The 14,523-nt window shown below is 42.2% G+C and overlaps 3 protein-coding genes and 2 long non-coding RNA genes across 8 annotated transcripts in view; 3 read left to right on the top strand and 2 right to left on the bottom strand.

Moving 5' to 3' along the window:
• LOC116054954 (NACHT, LRR and PYD domains-containing protein 12-like) overlaps window positions 1–14,523 on the bottom strand; it is a 752,812-nt gene that overhangs the window by 90,161 nt on the left and 648,128 nt on the right. The gene's annotated exons all lie outside the window — the stretch shown is intronic.
• The window catches only part of LOC116038066 (NACHT, LRR and PYD domains-containing protein 3-like), a 1,733,742-nt gene that overhangs the window by 60,445 nt on the left and 1,658,774 nt on the right, over window positions 1–14,523 (bottom strand). The gene's annotated exons all lie outside the window — the stretch shown is intronic.
• Window positions 5,445–6,082, top strand: LOC118495155. The gene is made up of 2 exons (XR_004897480.1): window positions 5,445–5,673; window positions 5,814–6,082. It is a non-coding gene; the product is annotated as an uncharacterized LOC118495155 (long non-coding RNA).
• LOC116043640 (zinc finger protein 664-like) overlaps window positions 6,272–14,523 on the top strand; it is a 10,669-nt gene continuing 2,417 nt past the window's right edge. The window contains exons 1-5 of one of the 4 annotated variants that reach the window (XM_036001642.1): window positions 8,347–8,506; window positions 8,874–9,164; window positions 9,630–9,782; window positions 12,483–12,829; window positions 12,952–13,120. In XM_036001642.1, the coding sequence (XP_035857535.1) occupies window positions 9,690–9,782; window positions 12,483–12,829; window positions 12,952–13,120 (609 nt within the window). In that variant the 5' untranslated portion in view covers window positions 8,347–8,506; window positions 8,874–9,164; window positions 9,630–9,689. Of the gene's footprint in view, window positions 6,384–8,346; window positions 8,507–8,873; window positions 9,165–9,629; window positions 9,783–12,482; window positions 12,830–12,951; window positions 13,121–14,523 lie in introns of those variants that run through there. The other 3 variants (XM_036001643.1, XM_036001641.1, XM_036001640.1) reach the window with 3 other exon arrangements.
• Window positions 7,407–14,523, top strand: part of LOC118495161 — a 12,759-nt gene continuing 5,642 nt past the window's right edge. Inside the window, exons 1-2 of the long non-coding RNA XR_004897487.1 lie at window positions 7,407–7,676; window positions 9,051–9,053. This is a non-coding gene — a long non-coding RNA (uncharacterized LOC118495161). The remainder of the gene's footprint in view (window positions 7,677–9,050; window positions 9,054–14,523) is intronic.

Below are 14,523 nucleotides of genomic sequence, written 5' to 3' on the forward strand. Positions count from 1 at the left end.
GGTTTGATGCATCTTGGCACGCTGAATACCCTAAGTCCTTTTAGGTCTTCTAGCCACCTGACCCACTGCAGCTGGTAGTGTTGAGGAATAAGGTCATCCCAACTGTAGCTCAACCTACAGAGGTTTTGCAGCATCAACTTGGCAGGTAAGGTAAAAGGTGCCAGAAATCCAATGGGGTCGTATACTGAGCTCACAACAGACAAGATGCCTCTTCTTGTAAATGGTCTTTCCTGGACTGCCATCTTGAATCTGAAGGTGTCAGTTTCTGCACACCATTGCAGTCCCAATGTTCTCTCCACAGGGAGATTGTCTCTGTCGAAATCCAGTCCTTTCATTTCTTTAGCTCTTTTCTCTACATCAATGGACTCCATCACTGATCTGCTGTTGCTGACCCATTTCAACAACTGAAACCCTCCCAACTGGCATACAGCTGTCAGGTCTCCCACCAAGGCCATTGCTTCTGCCTCTGAAGGCATGGACTTCAAGCAGTCATCTACATAAAATTTCTGCTTGATGGTGTTGATCACATGTGCTGGGAATTCTTCTCTGTTGTCGTCAGCAGTCTTTCTTAGGGCAAAACTGGCACAGCTGGGCGATGATATTGCACCAAACAAATGAACAGTCATTCTGTATTCAGTGAGATGTTGTGTCAGTTCACCATTTGGCCACCAGAGGAAACGAAGAAAATCTGCATCCTGCTTTGCCACTTTGACTTGATGATACATTGCCTGTATATCCGCCATCACTGCTATAGGTTCTTGACGAAACCTTAAGAGAACTCCAAGCAAAGAATTTGTCAAGTCAGGTCCCTGGAGTAGTTGACTGTTGAGGGAGATTCCTTTGAAACTTGCACCGCAGTCAAACACCACTCTCAAGGTTCCCTTTTTAGGATGGTACACGCCATGGTGCGGGATGTACCAGACCTTTCCTTCTTTTCCTTCCAATTGGTGTTCTGGCACTCTCTCTGCATAGCCCTTGTCTATGACGTCACCAAGGAAATGAACATATTCCTCCTTAAATGTTGCATTTTTCTCAAATTTCCTTTTTAGGTAGAGGACTCTTTGCTCAACAACATGGCGGTTATTGGGCATGACAACATTATCCTCTCTGAAAGGTAATCTCAAGCAGTAATGTCCACTGTTGAGTTCAGCTGAACTGTTCATGATTGCCATAAAATTGAGATCTTCTCTGGACATTTCTGGCTTGTCATCTGATGATTTCTCATTGAAGTCATAGTTATATTGCTTCACCAGTAGTTCCTCTATGTGAGCAATGGTTATTCTGTTGGCTGTGATAGTGGGACAGCTAATCTCAGTCTCATTGCCTCCTCTCACTGGTCCATTGATAACCCATCCGAGTATGGTTCTGACAGCATAAGGTCCTTCGTTGTTGCTGTGTACCACTTGCCATGGTTCCATTACCTTTGGAACATTGGTCCCAATTAACAGCTCCACATCAGCATCAATTACAGGAATTTCCACAGAGCTTAAGTGTGGCCAAGCACTTAACTCTTCCTGTCGTGGAATGTTGTCACGAGTCACAGGCATCTTACACTGGGTGTAGACTTCTGGCAATTCAAAGTAGGTATTACCATTGAGTGCAGCTATCTCCAGTCCTGAGATAACATGACTGTCAACAAACTTTTCTTGATTCATAGTCCTTAACAGGATTTTGGCACTCCTTCCTCTGACCTTTAGCTCCCTCATGAGTCGCTCAGAGCAGAAAGTGGCTGTGCTGCCAGGATCTAAAAATGCATATGTGGTTAGCATTTTGCTACCTTTCTTAGCCTTAATCTGAACAGGCACAATTGCCAAGACACTGTCCTGTGCTCCGGCCCCTATATGGCCACATGTCTTGGGAGAAACTGCATGGCTGTTTTCTGATATTTCCTGCTGTGTGTCCTCTGAATTGTTTTTCTTCTCTTTTGAATGGATATGAAGGATGGTAGGATGCTTCAGATTACACAATTTGCAATACAGACGCCTATGACAGTCTCTGCTCATGTGTCCCACAGATAAACACCCAAAACAAACACCTTTCTCCTTCAAGAAGTTAATTTTTTCACTGTGTAACTTCTTCTCCATTTTGGGACACAACTCCAATTTGTGACCCTCTTCACACAGCAGACAATACACCCTTGTTGGTTTATCAGGTAAGTTTCTCTCATTTTGCATTTGAGCCACAGGGTGAGAATTGACAGCTGCCACAGAAGTAGCGAAACTGCTTCCTTTTCCTTTAAAGCATCCTTGTGAGACTTTGTTTCTCTCTTTATACTTAGGTGTTGAGGTAGATGTATCCTGAATGTTTCCAAAGAGTGGACTGGAAGCAACAGACACTTGCCTTTCAATTAAGTTGACAATATCACTGAAACCTGCTTGGCGACTGTGCTTCTCCTGCAGCTCATAAGCAGTGTTTCTCCATTTTTCACTCAATTTATATGGTAACTTCAAGACAATAGCACGCATGTTGGAGGGCATATTCATCTCTGACATATAGCTGATGTCCTCCATAGCGTTACAACAGACACGTAAAAACAAACCAAAAGCTTGCAAAGCGTCAATGTCTTCTGATTTTACTGATGGCCATCCAAGAGCTTTCTCCATGTATGCAGTGGCTATTTTTTGTTCATTTCCAAAACGTTCTTGTAAGAGGTTCTTTGCCCTTTGATATCCTCTGTCTGGTGGCATGTGTTGACAGCTCTTAACCAGTTCCCTTGGTTGTCCTTTGGTGTACTGCTCCAAAACGTATAAACAGTCTATGCTGCTAGCAGCCTTTCCTTCCACTCCATGCTCAAATGCTCTGATAAATGTGCTGTACTCAAGAGGATCTCCATCAAAGCATGGTATATCCCTTGGAGGTAATGATAATGAAGAATGTTGTTGCACTAATAGAGCTGTTATTTCATTTTGTCGTTGCATGATGGAAAGAAGATTGCCTTGGTCCACATTAATTTGCGTCAGGTCAACACTGTTAATGGGTTCCTTTGTATGATGTGTTGCATGATATGTTTCCTGAAATATTTGAGGCATGCTTGGTTGGAGATTCAGACCATGAGCTTTTGGTCCAATATGCTGTGAAAAGGTTTCCTTGTGTTGTGCTCCCATTGATATGGCAGTTTTGTCGCCTCCTGTTGGTGGATGCTTGAATTGATGACTGGAATGTTTAGGCTGTGCCTCTATTAGCACTGGCGCATTGCTGCCTCCTGTTGGTGGATGATTGAATTGAGGCTTTGAACTTTGTGGAACAAATTCCATAGCAGAGAGTCTGAGAGAAGATTTGCGTTTAGAACTTCGCAGATACGAATTCATTCCATCTGAATGAGCTCTTGAGCTCTGCACATCAGATCCTCTGTACACATTAACCTTTGCAGTTTGAACAGCAATTTGACTTTGCAATTCCAGCAATTCCTTTTTCTGTCGGATTTGCTCCTCCTGAGCGTCCAGCTCATGTCTTTCTTTAAGGGCAGCTGCCTTAGCAATGAGAGCAGCCCTTTCCACCTCAGCTTTTAGGCATGCAGAGGAAATTGAAGACCTTGAAGACCTCTGACTGCTACGGCCAGTTGATGAGCCTGTTTTACCACCAACATTAGAAACGCTGTCCCCTGGACCAATGTCATCAGTGACCACAGTTGTGGCTGGTGCAGGTTTGTTTAGTGCAGCATCATCATTGTCCCTTTCGTCAAACAACCACTTTTCCATGTTTTGTATTATTGCTTTATTGTTGTGCATTTGGATTTCAAACCATTCATTTTGTTTTGACATTTCATCCTCAGGTAGTTTTTGTTTCAATGATTCATGAAACTGTTCAATTTCCACACAAAGTTTCAAACACATTTCATACTTTGTTTGTACCTCAGACACATTTCCCTTTAAAATCATCAGTTGCTTAACTTCCTTTATTAGTTTGTATAGTTTCTTTATCCTGGAATTCCTTTCCTTTTGATTTGATATTATTTTTAATTCCAATGCTTTGGCCGTTAGTTTGACCGATCTTTTACCACGTTCATTTTCCGTTTCACTTTAATTGACAGACACATCACTCATTTTGATATTGATTTAGCAGAACTGCTGAAGGCTTTATTAAGAATTGTAGCAGGATGTACCTGTATCCCTTTTGTCAGAAGGCCAATCTCTTCCACACAGCTTGTAACAATTCTTGTTTTGTTCTACCGTAATTCCTCTGTGAAGCTTTTGCGCAGGCTGTATGTGTCCAATTGAGTGGATTCAGCTGGCACTGAATGAATGAAGCGCGGTGCTGTCCTTGTGGCAAATCCAATCGTTCTGTCCTTTGAAGCTAAGTTTTTCAACAATATGTAGTGGCAATCTGTCGACAAAAAATGCCACTACAGGGAATTTGAAGCCATTTCCAACTCTTGCTGTTGCAAAAAATGAGGTCCTCCATCGTCGTGTAATTAATTCTTTATTGTATAACTGTATTTAAAAACACATACAAAAGACTGACTTGAAAGATTAAAAAACAAACAGACGAGATCTAAAAACCATCATTATCACAGAGCTGAGGTTGAAAAACTGTGTGGCTTCCTAGACTCAAAAAACTCGTTACTGGCTCACCTGTGATTCCCTTCTACCCTGGCTGATTAGCCCATACACACAGGTGCGCAGGTGACGTAACCTAACGAACAACCCATTCACACAAACCTACCACCCACACACACCAACATGCACAGACATCTAAATTGGCCACAACAGTTACTTTTACTTCAGTAACAAATCTGAGTTCTTCCTCCACATTTGGTAACCAGAATAGAAACAGCTGATTTTTCTCAAACCGGCGGAGAGTCTCGCGGGTCAAAGTTGAATAAACACACGAGGCGACAAAAAGCGATCGCCGTCCGTGGGAGCGTGTTCAAACGTTAGGTCCACAATTTACCTGGAAAACTGCGTGTTACTGGATTAATTGGCTCTTTAAAACGGTATTTCTACTGGTAGAAAGTTCTGTGAGGGCAATAATCTGTCAGATATGAACCTCATTCATTAAATCAAGTAATTTTGAGGCAGCAACAAATGTTCAAACACAAGCTAGTGTGTAACTTTTTGGCAAGTGGAAACGTGCATTTTATGGATGTATTGCTTCTTAAAGAATGTATTTAAACTGGTTAAGTTCTTGTGGGCTATAATCTGTCAGATATAATTGAAATCCAGTATTTTTGAGGCAGAAACAACCTTTCAGTGTAAAGGTAGGGGCTGTGATCACTTTTTGGCAGAACAGTGGAAACCAGTAACTGACTCTCTGCAGATATAAATCCAATTTCATTTTACTTTATAGTTTGAATTGAGGATTAAAAAGTATAAAATGTGTGTGCAGGGTGCGATTTGTGAAAAAAACAGATGGGGGGTGTTAAGTTAACTGACTTGAACTTGACGTGAAAGTATAAGCAGAGCGTCTGTTTGATATAGTTATTTATTCCATACATGCAGGTATGAGAAACCATAATACCTCAAATATAACAACCAACACTATTACCGTAATGTATTGATAAGAGCGTTATCCAAAAATTATATTTAACACACATACATATTTTGGGAGGAAGACAGTGTTACAATTTATGACATGAATAAATGGGTAAAAACAACTTTCTTCAGAGTTCTCCTCATAGAATTTAATGTGGAATGTAACATATTCACAACACCCTGTGTATCATCTGTTCATTCTGTTGTTAGAGAGAGAGAGAGAGAGAGAGAGAGAGAGAGAGATAGAGAGAGAAGTGAGAACTTTTCATTTAATAATCTTCTGACATTTTATATTCCCTGTTTGTATTTTCTGTGACTGAATGTGGTTTTAAATCTGTTGAGGTCTGTTCAGACTGAAAGCAGAGACACTGATGATGTCATACAAAGTCAGAAAATAGAAAGCTAACTGTTTCCAGCAGACACTAAAGAATGATGGAGCAGCAGGAAACAGACCAGGTCAGATAGTAAACAGCTGATTTATTCATCTGACTTGTAGAATGACCTCAATGATTGAATTGTTTGAAATGTCTGGTAATGTGGAACAACTAAATGCAAAATGAATGAAATAAAACAAGGCCACATGCTGATTATTTGTGACTTGATTTGATGGATTTATTCTTCCTGTTGTGTCTGTGTTTAAACTCCTATTTAAAAGGTAAAGTTCCCATCCACTAAAAGTTCTGTTGTTGCTGCTGACAGACTCAGATTATTATTCTAAGAGTCTGACAACATTATGAAAGGATCCCTACAGAGATAGACCTTTTAGTTAAAGAGTAACCGGAAGTCTCGTTGCTTCACTGTTCTCTCGAGCTGGCGGCGGGATAGTTGTGTAGTTTATTAGTGAGTTTTAAACATAGACAGTATAAGAACGGTTTGAAGAAGACAGAGCTCCAGGTAAACCCGCACACTCAGGTAAACGGGACATTCTACCAGAAAGGTATATTTCCACTTCTAAAAATCATTGAAGGAAAAAGATTTTTTTTTTTAATCTGAACATTAATCCATATGAAGGACATGTTAAGATATGAGAAACACATATTGTGCCATCTCAGCAAGTTTTTATGCCTGAATAAAAGACATTTTCACCCTAAAATGTCAGTAGAAATCTTCCTTTACATCCCAGATTTTTACAAATATGCAATAGTGGATATATACACCCCCGCCTTAATGTACACATTTAAAGAGATTAATTCATGAATAATTTCTTAAATAGTCCATTTTTATATCATAATGTGATAGGACTGACCGTGACGTAACAGGACGACTTTATGGATTTTGTTGATGCAGGAAAAGCTATGTTTTATGTTCTTTAATTAAGTTTTAGTAAGTATTCCTATTTGGAATTATTATTATTTTAATGTACATGTTATGAGACTAACATGGTCATGTTCAGCCAATATAATATAATATGATATATAAAATACTGTCACACAGGGCCGTGACCAGCCGTGACAGGGCCTGATGTGACGGGGCCTGACAGTCGGCCATTTTCACTGCCATTACTCAGCATGCTAGCTTCCTAGCATCAAAACTGTTAGCTTGTAAGCAAGGCATTTCAGTAACCTTTTTAGACATGTTTTGGTTTTCCAAAACTTTCATTGTTTTCTAGGATATTTTAGTGTGACAGCGCATGACCCTTTAGCTCATCCTCCCCAAAAAACATGCAAAAACAAGCTTTAAATCATAAAAGTGATTGAGAAAAAGTCACCCTTTATCAGTCAAATGATGTCACGTCCTCTGAGTCATAACCTTAAAGGCGTATTACACACTTTTTATCTTGTTTTTATGTAACGTGACAGGGCTGACCGAAAACATGGGGACAGTTGTAAAATACGATTTATTTGTAGAATTTATGTAACATTTAATGTTTGTTTTTTTTATCAATTAATGTGAATGATAACAGCTTAAACTTTTAATGAATACTGATTTTTTTTCCTTCTAAACAACAGTTTTCAGAATAACAAAATTATGGACAAGGTAGTTAAAATTTGGCTGAGGACAGACCATTTTTCAGGATTTGTAATTTTCAAAAGTGTTTTTAATTAAGAATAAAACATCCAAGGACCTAATATTACATATTCCTTTAAAGCGCAACTCACAGAAATCACCCATTTAGTATTTTTGTTGTCAGTTTTGGATTATACAAGTTTTATTCACTGTAACAATTCCAGGACAGATACTATACGTTTCTGGTAGAATGTCCCAGTCCCTTAACAGTGGCGGTTCTACACGGAGGCATGTCGGCCCCCCGTGCTGACCAAATCAAAAATTATGAATGTATTACCGGCAATTTCCACTGGATGCAGAACGTCTGCGGAACGTCGACGGAGTCATTAGGTTTCCACTGAAGTCAATGTGTGTATTTCCACTGACTGCAGAACGTCTGCGTCCCGACTCCGTCCCAGTTCCGTCAGTCCGCAGCCCTCCGGAACAGAGTTTCTATATTTGACGGACGACAGAGAGCTCCGCAGCAATTCAGCACAATTCAGATTGTGCGGGACAGGATGTCGGGCACAGAAACAAAATAAAACATCCGGGTAATTTTCAAAATAAAATACACCGTGCTCACGGCAGGTCATATTTCCCTGCACTACACCTTGAAAACACAGCTCAGAGTAGTTTCCCCTCTACTCCTCTGGATGGAAACAAACTGTTGTTGGTTTTGTGGTTCTGTTTGTAGAAACTACATCCTGTTATATCGCGCGTACATGTGAATTCGCGAGATCTCGTGGTCGGCTGGCCGCAGCCGTTACGCAACAAATCCGGACCTGGTGGGTATTGACGGACGGCGGAGCACGTAGCCGTTCCGCAGCGGAGCCGGTCCGCAGACATTCCGCATCCTGTGGAAATCCACGGTTATGGTTTTACACGCGAGCGCCAAAAGCGGAACTAATGTGCGACGCAACGTTCTACACGGGTAAATTAGAGCGGCGCACCCAACCACTAGGCTGCAGCCTGCAGCGTGTGGTGCTGCTCGGTGAATGAGACAGCGACTACTCTTGGAGAGAGCAGAGGAGCTCCGAGTTCTCCTGGTGGTAAGCTGAACCATTTCATCTCCTAAGGGACTTGTTGTTGTTGTCATAACCGTGTTCCTTTTGTTCCTCACACTGAGAATGAAATCAAGTCTGGAAATGTCTGGTCTCGATGTGTTTAGAAACTTAATCATATCTAAACAAACTCATCTTATCAAAGCAGAAGTGAATATCCAAATGTCAGTCTCCTTCTAGGTCTACACAATGCTGTGATGTTAACACCTAACTTCATCCGTCTTGGCTGTTGCATCGCGATAATAAAGACATTTGAGTAAAGTAATCAACAGGCTATCTGTCCGTGTTAAGTAGGGAGGGATGGTTAGGTAACGAAATGTAATGCATGCCCCTACGTTTGTTCTTCTTCTAATAGTTATCATGAAACGATGAAGGGACATAGCGTCCTTTTTAGCCCCAGTAAACAAAAAAGTGAGAGAAACAAATGAAGGTGTTGAGGAGCAGGAAGAGGGAGAGCCAGAGGAGTCTGGGGAGGTTGGAGAGAGGGCATGTGATGAAAGGGAGGGCTCTGACACAGAGAGGGAGATTCCAGAGGGTGAGGAGGATGAAGAAGAGGGTGAGGAGGAAGAAAACCTACAGGGACAGAGAGAGGAACAGCCAGAGGGACAGCAAGTGGATCCATGTGGATCAAGTACTGCACCATCAGGTCTGTGATGAAGAAGATTCTTAGTATTTGCAAAGCAGTGCAGTTCCAATGTAATGGTAGGCCTGCTGTGTGTCCTTCAGATGCTGCTTTCTGCTGTTAATTCTTATTGGTGTCAGTATGGCTCTGTTTCTCTTTAATCAGATATAGTGGGGAGCTTTTGGTTTGATATCTACGAAAATCACTTTTTATTGAGTTTCCTTTTTCCTGAAATGCTCTGAGTGAATTTAATTTAAAAAAAGTTTACCTTTTTATTGTGCAGTTGTTTAGATTTTTTCCCAGTTTAATATAATGCTGTTTTCTCCAAACTCCTCTGAGTTGATTGTGTAGCTAGGAAGGAAATGGAACAGTTTTCCAGCCTCTGCTTTGAGTTTTCCGACTGTTGTTTTAGTTGTGTGTGGATGTGAGGAAAACGAGAGGAGACAGCAGCTCCTGAATATCTCTGCTGCTTTGATTTGTACTGAACAGAATCCAGAGTGAGTCCAGCAGCCCCAGTGGACATCTGCTGGATTTCAGGACAAGAGAGGAATGGAGGAGGACAACCAGAACCTGGAGCAGCGGAGCAACAAGGTCCCCAGAAGACAAGCAGCACACTGGGACTCTGATACCAGCAATGTTCAGGTCAGTGTTCACACAAAAGTAGAATTTATAAATCCAGGATAACTGATAAAGCCAGGCTTGACCTAGTCTAATCTGTGGAGCCTGGCTTGGTGTGTTTCACGAAGGCCAAGTCAGGCTGAGGAGGAGAGACTAGGTCGAGTCAGGATGAGGAGGAGAGACTAGGTCGAGTCAGGATGAAGAGGAGAGACTAGGTCGAGTCAGGATGAGGAGGAGAGACTAGGTCGAGTCAGGATGAAGAGGAGAGACTAGGTCGAGTCAGGCTGAGGAGGAGAGACTAGGTCAAGTCAGGCTGAGGAGGAGAGACTAGGTCGAGTCAGGGTGAGGAGGAGAGACTAGGTCGAGTCAGGATGAAGAGGAGAGACTAGGTCGAGTCAGGCTGAGGAGGAGAGACTAGGTCGCAGTAAGACAAGTTCTTAGGGACGTCTACAAATTACAACACCGGAAAGAAATACAACAAAAATATTTATTAATTTAATGATTAAATAAGGTAATGTCTCCAAACTTACCTCAATTATAACTTCTCTCCTGCTAGTTATACTACAGCACTAACTTTAAAAAAGAAAGAAGTTAAATTAATAAATATTTTTGTTGTATGTCTTTTCGGTGTTGTAATTTGTAGACGTCCCTAAGCAGTTGTCTTACTGCAGCAGCAACAGCAGAGAGCAGAAGCCAACAGGCAAGTGTTATTTACATAAACATCTGGTGTAGCTAGGAAGGAAATGGAACAGTTTTCCAGCCTCTGCTTTGAGTTTTCCGACTGTTGTTTTAGTTGTGTGTGGATGTGAGGAAAACGAGAGGAGACAGCAGCTCCTGAATATCTCTGCTGCTTTGATTTGTACTGAACAGAATCCAGAGTGAGTCCAGCAGCCCCAGTGGACATCTGCTGGATTTCAGGACAAGAGAGGAATGGAGGAGGACAACCAGAACCTGGAGCAGCGGAGCAACAAGGTCCCCAGAAGACAAGCAGCAGACTGGGACTCTGATACCAGCCATGTTCAGGTCAGTGTTCAGGGGGGTATCGCACAAAAGTAGAATTTATAAATCCAGGATAACTGATAAAGCCAGGCTTGACCTAGTCTAATCTGTGGAGCCTGGCTTGGTGTGTTTCACGAAGGCCAAGTCAGGATGAGGAGGAGAGACTAGGTCGAGTCAGGATGAGGAGGAGAGACTAGGTCGAGTCAGGATGAGGAGGAGAGACTAGGTCGAGTCAGGATGAGGAGGAGAGACTAGGTCGAGTCAGGCTGAGGAGGAGAGATTAGGTCGAGTCAGGCTGAGGAGGAGAGACTAGGTCGAGTCAGGATGAGGAGGAGAGACTAGGTCGAGTCAGGCTGAGGAGTTCATACTTTATACAGAGTGAGCAGCAGCTTCTTGTGGAAGTATGATAACGTGAAACACATTATTGCAGCCTGACAGTGGTAATCTCTTCAGAGAGAAAGTCAAGCGACCTCTTAATGTCGTTGATTTCCTCTATCGCAGGTTGCTTCTTCGGAGGCTTGACTTTTTCATGTCTGGTTCCAGAACGGTTTAGAATAGTTTGTTCCTTTGTTCAGACACATCAACGCGCGGTCTCACACATGCACTTACTCAGACATTCTGGGATAGGAGATAAAACGCTTTGGCTTGTTTACATTTCTTTAAACCAATCACAATCGTCTCGGGCGGCGCTAAGCTCCGGACGCAACGACTTTGGCTCTGCTAAATAGTCTCAGGAAGGAAGTTGTTTAGGTGGAACATTTTCACCCCGATAGAAGAAACAGACACACACAACAGCAGACACACACACACACACACACACACACACACACACACACACGCACACACGCACACACACACGCACACACACATACACACAGAGGTAAGATGGAATGAAGATACTCTAAGATAAATAGGTTTGAAATTATTTTTACAACTGAAATGAATTTTTTTGTTATTACAAAGGGAAAGTACTGAAAAAAGGTACCGTTGGGTACCAGAACTAAATTTCAGGTATCGGTACCGGCACCGGTAAAAATGTGAACGGTACCCAACCCTAGCCACATGTAATATAAAATGAAGTTAACTGTTCACACAATACAGTAAAATGAGCTATTTAAATTAGCTGCATACATGGCTGAACGTAATTTGCTCTCACCAGTGTATCACCCTGTGTAACATTACTTCGTCTGCAGCAATCCTGCAACAATCAGTCCCAAAACATCCCAGTTAGATATAAAATGGCATAACGTTAAACATATTCTTTGTAAATCTTTACAATTATTCCCAGAAAGAACCAACCAGGCCTGCCTTGTTGCACGATCAAAACGTTGTTCTAAACTTGCCATTTTCAGCGTGTAGCTTGCTAACTCAAAGTTTGTTGTTGTTTCCCGAAACAAACTGAGTTTTGCAAGGTGAGGAACATCTGGTGATTTTCTGGTAAATGAACTGTCGTTGATTGAGGCTACTGTGCATGTAGCTTGTAGCTCCAGTTAATGACTTTTGTGGCTTATATTTTAGTAGTTATTTCAGTTTGAATGCAGGAGATACTTCACACTCTGAAGTCCTATGGATTGGTCACCTCATCAGCCCTTGCATTTTCTCCATTCAAACAGAACATTTGAATATAGTAAAACATGGTAAACTATAATTCTCTCCCACCTCCCATTAGTTCTTCTAACCCTTGTATCATTATCTCTGCATGTTTCCCCCTTGGGTCTACCAAAGGAGCACTCAGCAGACGTCAAGCTGGCGACCGGAGCAGGAAAGAAGGGCAAGAAGGCCGAGGAGGAGGAGCAGCCTGCAGCACCTCCTGCAGCTGCAGCAGTGAAGGAGGAAGAGGAGGAGGAGCAACCTGCAGCACCTCCTGCAGCTGCAGCAGTGAAGGAGGAGGAGGAGGAAGAGGAGCAACCTGCAGCACCAGCAGTGAAGGAGGAGGAGGAGGAGCAACCTGCAGCACCTCCTGCAGCAGCAGTAAAGGAGGAAGAGGAGGAGTATGTGGTGGAGAAGGTTTTGGACCGCAGAGTGGTGAAGGGAAGAGTACAGTTTCTGCTGAAATGGAAGGGGTTCTCAGAGTAAGTATGAGTCTATAATATTAATACTTGGTGTTCTTGGTCCTGAGATATATATATATATATATATATATATAATTATTATTTTTTTTTTTTTTCTCTTCTGTCTGCACTCACCTTTCCAGTGAGGATAACACATGGGAGCCTCAAGACAACCTGGACCTCGACCTTATCACCGAGTACATGCAGAAACACAAGGAGAAGGAGGAGAAGAAGAAGGAGGGCAAGAGGAACGTTGTTAGTGAGGCCTCGGGAGACTCAGAGGAGCGAGGGAGCAAGAGGAAGAAGGAGGAGGTGAGTGAAGGAAAGAGGTTACTCCAGACTGAAGAGTCCCAGAAATCTAATCTCAATATTAATGAATATTAATACAGCGCAAAAACGGGAGTAATTTAAATGATTTATTAAAAATGTAATAATAACATAACAATAATAACTTATTTCACCAGTAAATTGCTGTTAAATGACAAAAACAGATGAGAAAAGGGTATTTTAAAATAACTTTGAATGCACCACAAGGTTTACCCGTTTCAAGTTAACGCAACATTTATGATATATTGTGCAGTCCTAGCTCCAACTGTTAATGTGTGCAAATGATTAGTAACCTAATCCTTGAATGGTATGATTATGATGGTTTCAGTTCAGAGCAGTGGTCAGTTAATGTATATTTTTAGGCTGCTTACACATTCAGTCGGTCCGTGATCGTCTGCCACGCTTTGTCTCTCTGTTTCATTACAGCGGCCGTGTTTCTTCTTTACAAATAATGTGTTTCACATTATCATACTTCCACAAGAAGCTGCTGCTCACTCTGTGTAAAGTATGAACAATGATTATTCTCCATTTTAGCATCTGCAGTAAATCTGTTATCAACCTCACGGTCTGTTGAGGAAACCCGTGAACGCTCATCTATCTGAATTACTTCATCCTGACTCGACCTAGTCTCTCCTCCTCATCCTGACTCGACCTAGTCTCTCCTCTTCATCCTGACTCGACCTAGTCTCTCCTCCTCAGCCTGACTCGACCTAGTCTCTCCTCTTCATCCTGACTCGACCTAGTCTCTCCTCCTCATCCTGACTCGACCTAGTCTCTCCTCCTCATCCTGACTCGACCTAGTCTCTCCTCTTCATCCTGACTCGACCTAGTCTCTCCTCCTCAGCCTGACTCGACCTAGTCTCTCTTCCTCAGCCTGACTCAACCTAGTCTCTACTCCTCAGCCTGACTCGACCTAGTCTCTCCTCCTGATCCTGACTCGACCTAGTCACTCCAGCTAACAACTCTAACAACACATTGATTTCATGTAATTCTGAGCCATTTGGTTACTTGTCAACAATCCATTTCTTTAAGCCTGGGGTGGGTTACCTAACACTATTTAACATTTTTTAAATGAAAATCTTTTGCTATGTTTACACCTCACGTCCACGCTACTGAGGTTAGCAGAGTTTCCCATACATTGGTTCTACTTGGGTGCACCACCCAGGTAGATAAAATCAGAATAAAATTTTCTCTCCAAACAACGGTGAATTTTTTACAGCGCAGACAGACCAGCTGCCTCCAGCCCGCTCCCCCTCGCAAAGTTGTGTGCCACATGCATGACAGCGTCAACGTTGCACTTGCTCAGAGAGGCTATCGTTAGTAGTAGCATGCTGCTGGTGGTCTTGCAATGGGATTAACTGTACTAATAAAACCGTAGAAACAACAGG

This window comes from Sander lucioperca, chromosome 5, assembly GCF_008315115.2.
Source record: "Sander lucioperca isolate FBNREF2018 chromosome 5, SLUC_FBN_1.2, whole genome shotgun sequence".
NCBI classification, from domain to species: domain Eukaryota; kingdom Metazoa; phylum Chordata; class Actinopteri; order Perciformes; family Percidae; genus Sander; species Sander lucioperca.